The following is a 14214-nucleotide window of genomic DNA, read 5'->3' as shown; positions in this document are numbered from 1 at the left end:
ACCTTTCGTAAGCTCCAACTTGACTGACCCCCGTTCGCCTCTTTGACCACAAGGGCCTGTTTCGCAACTATGGTGATGTCTTCCTACCTCTACTGCGGCCGCACTTGGAGCAGTTGTCCGCCGACCCGCACGAGAGCTCGCAGCGTTGCGTTTGCGAGATCGCCGCCGGGCTCATCCGGGGAAGCAAACTGTGGAGTTTCAGCAAGGCACGAAACATTACAGTGGAACCTTGATTTAGAGGTTTTCTGTACTAGTGTCAATAAAAACACCTCCAAAGGGGAGAAAACTCATTTTTTTGTGTGTGGTGTGTATAGGTCGACAAATTATGGCATTTTTTGTCTCCACTGATCAAGATGGCATTGACCAACGTGACTGTGGAAACCTTCACAGACTGGGGCACCTGCGTCGCCACTGCATGCGTGAGTCTGCTACTGTACAACTAAAAAAATACACAGATTTCTTGATTTGATGATGAAAAATGCCAGCAAGAGAAATCCATGCGTTCTAATTGGAAATTGACGCTGTTTGTGGTGTACTGGCAAAGATAGAGAGGGATACAGATGTTTTCTGAAATGTAATTATATTCATTTTTATGTTTATTGAACCAATTTACAATAAAACTGAAGTATTTTTCCCCCTTGAGGGGTAGGTTTAAGAGCACATTTAACTCATTGCCTGCCATTGACGATGATTGATGGACTGGTCCAGATAACCCACGTACCGTAATTTTCGGACTATAAGCCGCTACTATTTTCCTTCATTTTGAATCCTGCGGCTTATAGTCCAGTGCGGCTTATTTGTCGATTTATTTGGGTTAATAGCAATGCATGCCTCCTAGCATGCTTTGCAACGGTACAGATGTAAGTAATAATCAAAATTCATGTTCTGTGCTAATCGTTTATTCAGTTACTATTCCAGCTGTTTCATTAATTGCTCGTTATGGTATTTGGTAACACTATTTTACAGTAGTGTCATAAGACGGTCATGTATATGACATGACACTATCATGAGCATTACTGAATGCTTATGACATAAGTCATTAAGTGTCATCCGGCAAATTATGTTAGCTAACGCCATTTATGTCCAGTTTAGATCTTTTACATACATTCAAAAGTGAGATAATTTGCCTGATAACACTAAATGACACCTGTCATAAGCATTCATTAATCCTCATGACTGTGTCATGTCATAAATAGGATTGTTTAATAAGTCTTATGGCACCACTGTCAGATAGTGTTACCAAATATTACCGTATTGGCCTGAATATAAGACAGTGTTTTTTGCATTGAAATAAGACTGAAAAAGAGGGGGTCTTATATTCGCGTTCTAGACATTATACACATTCACGACGCTAGATGGCGCCAGATATCATTGAAGCGATATTCTGTCATGACAGATCTCAGTTACTCTCCCCATTCACGACCCTAGATGGCGCCAGATATCATTGAAGCGATGTTCTATCATGATAGAGCTCAGCTACTCTCAAGTTTAACCAGTTAGCATTATTTTATTGCAATGTTTTTCCTTCTTCAGATTTGTTTCAAGACTACAGTTACAGTTAGACCTCACTTTGATGGTTAATGCAGTTATTACAATTTTGTTGTTTTATCACAATAGATAGGTTTATTTACATTTCAAAAACCAGAAACCATTCATTTATGAATGTGATTGCACTTTAGTTTACATATTTAAATGTTCAGATATTAAGATTTGAATGAGGCAAAATAACATGCTTTTTCTCTCAAATATTTTATAATTTGTTTTGGATGTACTGTAATTATTTTTTATGGAATAAAAATCAATTTTGTGTTCAAAAAGTCTTTTCAAACTTGAGGCTTGAAAAAAATGGGGTCGTCTTATAATCAGGGCCGTTTTATATTCCGGCCAATACGGTATAACTAGCAATTAAGGAAACAACTGAAACGGTAACTGAAGAAAAAATTTGCGCAGAACATGAATTATGATTGTTATTTACATATTTATGTACATCTGTTATAGTTCAGTGTGGCGTATCTATGAACAAATATTGTTTTCGTGTTACATATGGTGGGTGGCGGCTTATAGGCAGGTGCGCCTTATAGTGCGAAAATTATGGTAAATATAAATTGCAGTTTTGAAGTAGTAATTTTTATTAAGGGATCGTGTTTCAGTGTCATTGTGATTTATGTACAATGTATTGGTCGGGCTGGCAGTAAATAGTGTTTCTGTGCCATTGACTGCAAGAGACGTCGAATACTTTTCAAATAGAAACAGCTGGAAGCGATCGTCGACCTAAGTCCAAATGGATCAGAAATTTAATCAATGGCAGTCACAGTTGATCAGTCAGTAAAAAAAATGAAAAACTATTTGTGTTGAATTTGCTTTTTGGGATATTATTGTCAAGGCTATCTTGCGTTAGGTGAGCATTGGGATGTTATGACTGGTTTAAGACTTTAGCGTTTTTTTTTTTTTTTTTTTTTGACATGATGCATGGGCGTTAAACTTGTCACGTCTAAGTTCTGTCAATATATTTTTTTTTTAAATAAAATATTAAAAATCTATACAGTGTGTATATATATATATATATATATATATATATATTTTTTTTTTTATAGGTACATTTTCTAAGATTTCTGAAGCCTTTGATCTTTCATTGAGGCCTACAGATTTTTTTTAATTTAACTTTTTATTTTGGCATGAAACTTGTGGTTGCACATGATTTACTTTGGCGGACCACACAAAGAGATTTATTAGTAACACTTGCTGGACTGTAGTGGTAACAGCAATTAGTTTAAGTTGGAAAGCTTTGCCTTGCCAAAAGTCGCTAGTTGTCCAATAGGAGGGCCGTGATCCCAGAAAGCTCCACTGGCTGTTCGAGCTGCTGATGGAGAAGCCGCTCATCGGCGAGGGAAGCTCATTCCGAGACGCCAGGTACTCACGTGTCCTCGGCGGCGGCACTCTTTAACATTTTTTAACTTTGCGGTTTGCGCCTCAGTTTGCTGTACGTGCTCCAGGGCGGTCTGGCCCAGCAACAGTGGCGAGTGTCCGAACTCCTGCACAGGCTCTTGGCTTACCTGGAACCCAAACTCACGCACGTGTACAAGAACGTACGCGAGCGCATCGGCAGGTACCGACGAACGCCGACGTGTTCTGTACTGCAACCCAATCTTTATCTTCGTCTGACTTAACTTGTGTTCTTTTTCTTTCTTCTCCCCCTCCAGTGTCCTGACCTACATCTTCATGATGGACGTGGCCCTGCCCCACACGCAGCCCACTTCCTCCCCCCACGTAGCCGACTTCGTCACCCGGGTGCTGGAGCGGCTCAAGCCCCTCACGTCCGAGGCGGAGATTCACAACCACGTGCGCGAGGAGAACGCCCCCGAGACCGCCGACGGGCGCACACAGGCTGTCAAGCTGCTCAAGACGGGTCAGACTGCAGATTTTTGCCTAGTCCTTGCAAGGCTGGAGGAAAAATTGGGTTTAGATGAGAAGGCTTTAAAAGCTAGTCAGGTGGGAAGCTTACAAGATGACACAGGTCTAATTTTAGCCAGTGTGTCTGGTCACAAAGTGCTGAAGTGTGCATTAGAATGTATTAATCATGCTGACTACAAATGTAGAATACATTAAAAAAAAAAAGGGGGGGTGGTGGGATTCCGAGCTATCCTTTTGGTCCTACTTTCTCCATTTTGTCTGGATTACATTGTGAGTTAATGAAGTGTATTGTCATTATTGGGAATAAGCTTTTTTTTTCATATTTGGTTGTACTTCATAGTTAAATATTTAAAACTCAGTTGCATCACTACTACATTCATCTTTATTTATTTTTCAATTAATATTCATAAATTGTTTTAACTAAGGCTCCAGCAATCGATTGTTTTAAGAATTCGATTAATCAATGAACTAGTTAATTCGAATAATCGAGTAATCGGATAAGGAACATAGAAAATTAAAATACCTGAGCTCAGCCTCAAACGGAATAACAAATAAATATTTGAGGATCTAAGTACAACAAAAGAACAATTGGCTAACTTACATAGCAAAAGTCTGTTAGCTTAAATGCTATAAAATGCTTTTTTTTTTTTTTTTAACAATACTCTTAACAAATGGTTCAAACACATATTCCCACAAAAAATGGCTAAATACTCCAATGAACTAAGTTTTGAATTCATCAAAAAACCATTAGCTCAAACAAAAACTTATGTTGGTCTTAACAGGGAGCAGCTGGATTTAGCCATGTGAAATTAGTTATGTCATATTCACTGTCACCACTAGGGGGCAGTGTATCCACCCAAATCAATAAAACTAAATGCAAACATTTTCAAAACAAACCATTACAATTCCACTTTAATTAAAGGAATACTGGAAGCAGCTAAATTTAATTTGAATCGTTTTTCTAATTGAATTACTCGAGTTTATCGATTATCGCAACACTAGTTTTAACTATTAATTGATTTTATTTGACGCCCCTATGAATGTTAAAAATGATAATTTTTGCGTTGTATTAATAAATACAGTGTCAGAAATTTCTCATAAAACTATTTTTAAAAGTACTCTGCAATATTTAGTGATGTTTTGAATGTATTGTTTTAAAAAACATATTCCCACAAAAAATGGTTAAATATACCATTAAACTAAATTTCATATGCATGAAATAAACACTAGCTCAAACAAAAACTCAGCTTATGTTGGTCTTAACAGGGAGCAGCTGGATTCAGCCATGTAAAATGACTTATGTCATATTCACTGTCACCACTATTGGGCAGTGTATTCACCGAAATCAATAAAACTAAATGCAAACACTTTCAAAACAAACAATTACAATTCCACTTTAAATTAAAGGAATACTGGAAGCAGCTAAATTAAATTCAAATCTTTTTTTTCCTAATTAAATTACTCGAGTTAATCGATTATGGCAGCACTAGTTTTAACTATTAATTACTCAATTTTCTTTGACGCCCAATAAATGTTAAAAATAATATAAAACTATTATCTGGGTATTAATCTTTTTGTTTTTAGTTGTATTGCTTTAATAAGTACATGTACACAGTATCAGTCAGAAATTTCTCATTAAGCTAGCTATTTTTGAAAGTACTCTGCAATATTTACTGATGTCTTTAATATATTGTTTGAAAAAAACTTTCCCTTAAATATGTAAAAGCATTTCCATGACATTGATCAAGCAAAGAAAAACAAAGATGTAAAATGCTTCTACTACTCTAGGTTTAAAAGAAAACACAATTTGAGCCTGTAGCAAATCATAAATTAATTAGACCATGAAAAACAATCTTTTCACCTGTGAGAACAAAATAAATGTATATTGACCGGCATTAACTCAATTGCCGTGCGGTAAAATGATGACGAATGTCGCGCGGTAGTGAAGGCGTCACGGTGAGGTCACCCTGGCAGCTCCATTTGATGGAATAGCTTTTCATTGTGTCTGCGTTTTTCTCTCTCTGTTTTTTTTCTAGTCTTAAAATGGCTGCTGGCCAGCGCCGGGCGGACGTTCACCACGCCTGTTCAGCAGCAACTTCAACTCCTGCCTCTGCTTTTCAAGGCAAGCACGTACACACACACACACACACACGCGCTCAGTCCCAGTGCAACGTTATTACCCACTCCATCTTACTTGGCCATTAGACTCCATTTCTCTCTTCATTTACTCACAACGCTGCTTCGCTGCTGTCGCCCTACCTTCCTCCACCTCTCTCTCTCGCTCTTTCTCTTCGTCGCTCTTTCTCTCTCGCCCCCACTCCCCGCAGATCGCCCCGGTGGAGATTGATGAGAGTTATGATGAGATGAAACAGGACGCTCGCACATGCCTCTCTCTGATGTCCCAGGGCCTGCTCTATCCCCGACACATCCCTCTCGTCTTGGCTGCCCTGGAAGAGGTCACTCGCACGCAAAACTTGTTGGTTTTTTTATGATTCAATCTGCCTTTCATGCACCAAGCCGTTTTTGAATTCGCTGCCATCACCGGCGGTAGACGTCCAGTCCATTGTGACTGCATTGTGGCTAGCAGCGATTTATCTTGAAGGGGCTGTGCCTTTGGGGCGCCTTGTTGTTGCGACTACTTTATATGAAGTTGTTGCTGATAGAAAACGTAAAGTGGTGATAATCTAGGTAAAATGCATTTCTCTCAGGAAAAATGTATTGAGGCTGGGCAGTGATTAAAAATTTTTTCGTCGGCATTAATTGCTTTAGAACACAAGTGTCAAACTCAAGGCCCTGGGGCCAAATTTACAGTAGATAAATTGTTCTTGTCCCTGAAAAGAAAAAAGCAAAGAATTCATGCAGGGATAAGGTAAAGGAGAAAAACTGTAAGGTAATTGCAAAAAACGCTCTAGATCTTTGCGATTAATCATGATTAGTGTCAAACAATATTTGACCTTAGCTTTGCATGTACTACAAAAGCAACCATCTATAATATTCCTTTTTTCCTTTTCAATGGCGTTTCTTCGGCGTGTCGCCCGGCCAGAACTATTTGACACAGCGACACAGTTCATATACCAAAACGACCGTAATTCTTTTTTTTTTTTTTTTTTTTTTTAAACCTGTCCTGTTCAGCTGTTTGACACGGAGAATGAAAGTCTAAGTGCCCGGATAGTCTGAACAGTTTTAATGTTTCACATTGAGAGTCTGACATACTCCCTTTGTGATCATTCAACATACCTCATTTATTATGACAAAACAGCGAACAGGAAGGGGTTATGGGGGAACAGAAGAAAAGAAACAACAGAAGAAAGAGAAGAAACACAACAACAAGAAATACATTGAACGCCTAACTACACTAACTACTAATATGTTGGTGCTATCGTCAGCTAAATGTATTTCCGGTTGACACCATGTGGGGGGCCTGTTGACCAGGAAAAGGGGGGGAAGAAGGTAGGGGAGTCTATAAGCTAAGTGATAGAAAGGGGTAGAGTGTACACAAATCATCTCTGTGATTTAGAACCCAGTAATCGTGTGAATCCCTAGTGAGTGTAAGCCCGTTGGCGACCGACCCTACAAAACGACTGTAATTCTCATGCGACGTGCCTCAAACCGTGAGTTGGTGGGGAGAGTACCGTATTGGCCCGAATATAAGACAGCCCTGATTATAAGACGACCCCCTCTTTTTCAAGACTCAAGTTTGAAAAAAGACTTTTTGAACACCAAATTAATTTTTATACAGAAAATACTTACAGTACATCCAAAATAAATGATTATAACAATATATTTGAGAGAAAAAGCATGTTATTTTTCCTCATTCAAATCTTAATATCTGAACATTTGAATATGTAAAATAAGTGCAATCACATTCGTAAATAAATGGCTTCGGGTTTTTGAAATGTAAATAAACCAATCTATTGTTATAAAACAACAAAATTGCAATAACTGCATTAACAATCAAAGTAAAGTCTAACTGTAACTGTAGTCTTGAAACAAAGCTGTCTTGTGTTTTATGGTACCACAGATTAGCTCTCCAATTTTGTTGTGTACTCTGCTTGCAATGACAATAAAAGGAATTGAATTGAATCTGAATAAGGAAAAACATTGCAATATAATAATGCAAACTGGTTTAACTTGAGAGTAGCTGAGATCTGTCATGACAGAACATCGCTTCAATGATATCTGGCGCCATCTAGCGTCGTGAATGGGTATCATGTCTAGACCGCGAATATAAGATGAACCCCTCTTTTTTAGTCTTATTTCAATACAAAAATCAGTTTTATATTCGGGCCAATACAGTACTTCGAAGACCTCCTCTATTCCATCGACACGACTTCCTTTGAGGAAGCAGAGTCTGGGGACTCCGAGGTGGGCTCTCTGATCTTTGGGGTTGAAGTCACTGAGGTGGTTGGGAAGTTCTTCAGTGGCAAGGCCCCAGGGGTCGATAAAATCCGCCCGGAGTTCCTAAAGGCTGTGGATGTTGTGGGGCTGTCGTGGCTGACACGCCTCTACAACATCGCGTGGACATCTGGGACAGTGCCTCTGGAATGGCAGACCGGGGTGGCGGTTCCCCCTTTTTAAGAACAGGGACAGGAGGGTCCACTCCTCAGTCTCCCCAGTAAAGTCTATTCAGGGTTGCTGGAGAGAAGGGTCCGTCGGGAAGTCGAATCTGATTCATGAGGAGCACTGTGGTTTTCATCCTGGCCGTGGAGCAGTGGAACACCTCTACACCCTCGGCAGGGTCCTCGAGGGTGCATGGGAGTTTGCCCAACCAGTCTACATGTGTTTTGTGGGTCTGGAGAATGACCGTGTGCCTCGGGGAGTCCTGTGGGAGGTGCTCCGGGAGCACGGGGTACCGAGCCCCTTGGTATGGGCTGTTCGGTCCCTGTACGACCGGTGTCAGAGTTTGGTCCGCATTGCCGGCGGTAAGTCGAATTCGTTCCCAGTGAGGGTCGGACTCCGCCAAGGCTGCCCTTTGTCGCCGATTCTGTTCATAATTTTTATGGACAGAATTTCTAGGCGCAGCTGAAGTGTTGAGAGGGTCCGGTTTGGTGACCTCAGCATCGCATCTCTGCTTTTTGCAGAGGATGTGGTTTTGTTGGATTCGTCAAGCCGTGATCTCCAACTCTCACTGGAGCGGTTCGCAGTCGAGTGTGAAGTGGTTGGAATGAAGATCAGTACCTCTAAATCCGAAACCATGGTCCTCAGTCGGAAAAGAGTGGAGTGCCCTCTCCGGGTCGGGGATGAGATTCTGCCACAAATGGAGGAGTTCAAGTATCTTGGGGTCATGTTCACGAGTGAGGGTAGGAGGGAGCGGGAGATCGACAGGCAGATCGGTGCAGCGTCTGCGGTAATGCAAACTCTGCACCAGTCTGTAGTGGTGAAGAAGGAGCTGAGCCGAAAGGCAAAGCTCTCGATTTACGTTCCTACACTCACCTATGGTCACGAGCTGTGGGTTGTGAGTGAAAGAACAAGATCCTGGATACAAGCCGCCGAAATTAGTTTCCTACTGTGTGGGCTCTCCCTTAGAGATAGGGTGAGAAGCTGTCATCTGGGAGGGACTCTGCGTCGAGCCGCTACTCCTCCGCGTTGAAAGGAGCCAGCTGAGGTGGCTCGGGCATCTGGTTCGGGTGCCTCCTGAAAACGTGTTCTGGGCATTTCCCACCTGCGGGACGACCCAGGACATGCTGGAGAGACTGTTTCTCGGCTGGCCTGGGAACACCTTGTGATCCCGCCGGAGGAGCTGGTTGAAGTGGCTGGGGAGAGGGAAGTCTGGGCTTCCCTGTTAAAGCTGCTGCCTCCACGAACTGACTCTGGAGCAAGTGGAAGATTATTGATGGATGGATGGATGGATGGATGGATGGATGGATGGATAAAAGTAAAAAGTATAGCTTGGTAAAACTACTCTCAGAAGTACATTTTCGTCCAAAATGTTCTCAAGTAAATGTAACCGGAGTATATATAACGTTTTACTACCTACCTCTGCCCAAAATCAACTGGAAGTGTCTCGTTAATGCCCCAAAATCAACAGGAAATGACGTGAAATGTTGCAAAATGAATTGGCTGGCATTGGTTGCCACTGACGGCCATAGACGCCCAATCCGTTTGAAGTGGGAGGGATGGCAACGAATGACCGAATTCGCTGCCACCCTCCCACTTCAAACGGATTGGACGTCTACTAGTGATAAACTCATTCCAATAATTAACTTACCTAGCCTCTGTTTTTATGACCTACGACTTTGTTTTTCCCATTCTCACGCAAAGTCACAAATACAACCGCTGGTTCCCGTGCTTGGTTTATGTGATCATGTATGAAGCCCAACACATTATTCCATCAGATAAGCTTCTGAATTATGCGTCATGTAGCCGCCGAGGACGGCCTCATTCGTCACACTCGCACGTATTAACACGCCTTGACATTTGAAGGTGGTCCGCACGAACATACGACACCCTCCTCGGCAAATATTACCAACACGGCGAACGCTCACCGATCGCGTGTGTCGTTACAGATGGCCGGCAGCAGGTCGTGGCACGCGCGCTACTCTGTGCTGACCTACCTACAGATTACGGTCTTCTCCAACTTATTCACTTTGCTCAGCGTGCCCGCGGAGGTGCAGCGCGTCCGCAAGCTGGTCATGCGTCTGCTGTTGGACGAGCAGCTTGAGGTGATGTTAAAAAAAAGAAACGCAAATGTATTTTTTGTTCTTCAGGCGGTTGGAAGCGGGTCATGTTCATATGCAAAATGAGTTCTCAGCTGAACTCTCTGCAACCTTGCAGTATTTTTTCTTTCAAACATGAATAGTTGATACCTTTCACTTCCTAAACCTGCCTTGTGATGGCTACTCTCTTGTGTGTAGGTGAGGGACATGGCAGGCACCACCCTGAGTGGTTTACTGCAGTGCCACTTCTTCCCTCTGGACCGCAGTCTGCAGATTCAACTGCAGACGCTGAGTCACACGCGCCTACCCAAGGCCAGAGGAGAGCTGGCTTCCACTGGTACACACACATAAATACCAAATACTCAAACTCACAAGCAAGAACGCTCAAAATAGTCAAGCTTTCGCATTCACTGACATTGACAGCGACAGACGTTCAATCCATTTGGTTTGAGGGCTGACAGCGATTCTTCCCTGCCGGCCCCTCCCTGTTCAAATGGATTAGACGTCTATCGCTGTCAATCAAGGTCGTAGGTTTGCATAGGGACGGTAGGGATATAACACAACTTTTCAGGATGCTCAAATTATCCGCACCAACTTTTAAACAACCTTATTTGCATTCAAGGCCGTAGGTTTGGTCTCAATATTAGTAGGGATGATATAACTGCATAACCTGAATGTACTTTTTCCTGGGGGTGGGACATTAGTAAGACCAAACGTAATTTTCGCACTATAAGGCGCACCTTACTATAAGCCGCCACCCACCAAATTTGGCGCGAAAACAGCATTTGTTCATGGATGAGCCCCACTGGACTATAAGCCGCAAGCTCTCCTCATTGTATTATGAGATATTTACTCCAAAAGATATTACCTGGTAACACTTTATTTTACAGCGGCATCATAAGAATGTCATAAAACCAAATGAACCACCATGACGCTTCAAGAAGCTTCATTTGGCCATCACTGACGGTGAACCTCTGCTACCACCTGCTGTCAATACTGTTGTCTAACATGCCTCTTAGCATGCATTGCAGCGCGACAAATGTAAATAACAATCAAAATTTATGTTCTGTGCTAATTATTTCTTCAGTTAATGTTCCAATTGTTCCATTAATTGCTAGTTTTGGTATTTGGTAACATTTTATATGACAGTGGCCCCATTAGACCGTCGTAATTATGACATGACACTGTCGTGAGCATTAATGAATGCCTATAACAGATGTCATTTAGTGTTATCCGGCAAATTATCTCACTTTTGAATGGATGTAAAGGATCCGAGCTGGACATAAATGGAGATAGTCACATAATTTGCCGGATGACACTTAATGACATATGTCATAAGCATTCATTAACCCCCATGATAATGTCATGTCATAATTATGATGGTCTTACGGCAGTCTTATGATGCCACTGTCAAATAAAGTGTTACCTATTAACCCAAATCAAAAAATAAGCCGCACTGGACTATGAGCCGCAGGATTCGAAATGAGGGAAAAAATTTGCGGTTTAAGTCCGAAAATTACGGTAGTCTTTATGTTTTAGTCATTTCAAATTGTTTTTATCTACAACAGTTACTCAAAATGTTTCCGTCTGTAAAAATCAAGCAATTTCAAATGAACATAGACAGACGGGCAAATATTGTAGCGTCTACAAGGACAACGCCAACTTTGTGACGATAATACACACTCAGCAGGAAAAACCATACTTTTTTTTTTTTTTTTAATTATTATTAATCTTACCTAGAAGCCATGAACTGTTTGTAAAATTAATGATAATAGGTTGTCCAAGTGTTTAACATCCTCTAGACCAGTTGTTCTTAACGTGTGTTCGGTCAAACTCTAGTGTAAAGAAACGCAGAGCCCTATTTTCGTACTGATTAAATCTCGGCAAAGTTTTTTTTTAGACCAGGTTTTGGACTGGTTTGCTCCAAATTTACAGGCTTAATCCATTTCTTTTAACTGCTATTCCTCGAACTGATGGAAGGAGGAACAGGTTTGCTCAGTGGACGGTTAACTCGCACTTGGTATGAGGGAATACAACAGAACAATCGGCAGCGTGGTCACAAATTTTGACCTGTTTATAAAACATGCTGTCAAAATGAGAATAATTTTGAACATACATTTGCTAAATTATTAGCTTGCTAGCTTAGATATATCTGTTTTGATCATTAATTCTGAAGAGTTCAATGAATCCACATGTGTAACTTGTGGTGTTTGGTACCTTCAGCAGGGTTAAGAACCACTGCTCCAGACTTACTGACCAGAAAAGAGGACGCTCGCCATTCTGAAGCTAATGCAAATGCTACACTAACGCTAGGTCATTTAGCATCTGATGATCACTCAGCACAGACCTTTAAAGGCTAAAGCAACATTGCATATTCTCTCTTGCCAAGATAGAAAACAAATCTTAGTCTGTTTACAAACAAACAAGATGGAGCGCAGCCTAGCTGGAGACACATCCTAATCTCCGGTGAGGAGGGAGAGGCGCAGCAAATCTCACATAATTGACACAACCCAACCACGATGCAAGCTGACATTCTCCATGTACAATATGAAAATGTCACGTATTGTGAACATGACAGAAAGGATGTCGCATTTTCATCTCGTTGTCGTCTCGTCAGTTTAAAACCGGCATTCGTCTCTTTATGTTCTAGTCTCCCAAACCATGTTTTTGGCTCGTTATCAACATGAAAAAATGGTTCGTCGACGAAATATTTTCGTTATTGTCAATACTGACGACAACGAAGATATTTTGTCATAAGGCGGAGTCTGGTCATTAGCATTTGGTAGCGTTGATGAACTGTTCAGTAAACTTCCAGAAAGCATCTCATCAAAAACAGACTGCTGCTGAAATCCTCGCTCAGGCTGTGTTAAAAGCATTCAATTACTATCCAACCGTTTCGCTTCTCTGAGAAACTCTGAAAGTGACGCTACCAAATGCTAACGCAGTTAGCCAGACTCGCTTCATTCTGGTGGAAAACAACATTATGAAATAAAAAGGCCTTTGTGGAAAAAGGCATTATGAAAAAAGAAGCTACTTTGTGAAAAATGCTTTTTATCTTGTAACATCATTTTCTTCTTTTAAAAATGACATGCTTGAACACAGCCATATGGAACTGAATACATAACCTCCGCTTCAATAAATGTCACCTACCGATGATAACTACACAAAAGCAGCCTCAGAATCACTAAACCTCCTTCATTTCATTAATGAAAAAGGCAGTCTGTTACAAAGGAAACCATGCACAAAACCACACCAACGTCCTTCATAAAAGGTGACGGCCATTTTGTTTGCATGGGTGTAGATCTGGTGCGTCGCCACGCGGGAGTTTTGGGCCTGAGCGCGTGCATCCTGTCCAGCCCTTATGACGTCCCCACCTGGATGCCGCAGATTCTGATGGACCTGAGTGACCACCTCAACGACCCGCAACCCATCGAGGTACTTTTCTTAAAAAAACGACAACAACTGCGAGAATATCACTGGGCTGGCCACTTGAGGGGAAAATAGTGCCCCAGGTCTCAGACGTACACAATGTGATCAATGAGTGTAAATAATAGATGAGCGCGGTGGGCCAGCCAGAGATGATCATTCAGCAGCTCGTTCTGCCGCAAAGTAGAAAAAAAACAAAAAAACAACACAATTCACTAGATTTTAGACACCAGGCTCTCCATTAAAATAGGTTTTACAGGCACTCAGTTTCCAGTTAATCATTTAATCAAATGAACAAGACCCTTTTAATAAGTCATGAGTGCATGTTCTCTTATTGTGATCGCCTTTTTGTGCTCTAGCTGCCGCTCCTCCACCACCACTCCTGGCCTGTCGCACTAATTCCATAGCTGACGCGTTGCCTTTTAGCATCAATAAATGAGAAGCGGGCTCGTTAGTTTTTAATCGTAAAAAGGAAGTGTTGCTAGAAGGATTGCTAGAAAGAGCAGCACATAAACATGGCTGGGAATACGGACAAAAAAAATGAGAATTCCCAAATTTGATCATCATGGTATTATTCTATTTAAAAAGTTATTTGTTTAGCATTAGGAGGAAAAAAATCTTCTTTTTTTTTTTTTTTTTTTTTTAAGAAAAACTGCACGACCTTCCAAAAAAATAGAACTTTAAAAAAAATCCTTTTATTATGTGTAAATTCAAAGCAATA

General features: G+C 41.2%; 1 protein-coding gene across 1 annotated transcript in view; it reads left to right on the top strand.

Moving 5' to 3' along the window:
* Positions 1–14214, top strand: part of psme4b (proteasome activator subunit 4b) — a 94528-nt gene that overhangs the window by 74860 nt on the left and 5454 nt on the right. The window contains exons 44-53 of the mRNA XM_057825439.1: positions 54–206; positions 315–419; positions 2819–2910; positions 2975–3106; positions 3201–3406; positions 5448–5533; positions 5739–5867; positions 9918–10073; positions 10266–10404; positions 13369–13502. Of these exons, the coding sequence (XP_057681422.1) occupies positions 54–206; positions 315–419; positions 2819–2910; positions 2975–3106; positions 3201–3406; positions 5448–5533; positions 5739–5867; positions 9918–10073; positions 10266–10404; positions 13369–13502 (1332 nt within the window). The remainder of the gene's footprint in view (positions 1–53; positions 207–314; positions 420–2818; positions 2911–2974; positions 3107–3200; positions 3407–5447; positions 5534–5738; positions 5868–9917; positions 10074–10265; positions 10405–13368; positions 13503–14214) is intronic.

Source organism: Corythoichthys intestinalis, chromosome 21 (genome assembly GCF_030265065.1).
Source record: "Corythoichthys intestinalis isolate RoL2023-P3 chromosome 21, ASM3026506v1, whole genome shotgun sequence".
In the NCBI taxonomy this organism is placed as follows: domain Eukaryota; kingdom Metazoa; phylum Chordata; class Actinopteri; order Syngnathiformes; family Syngnathidae; genus Corythoichthys; species Corythoichthys intestinalis.
This window is presented reverse-complemented; position numbering and strand designations above follow the sequence as displayed.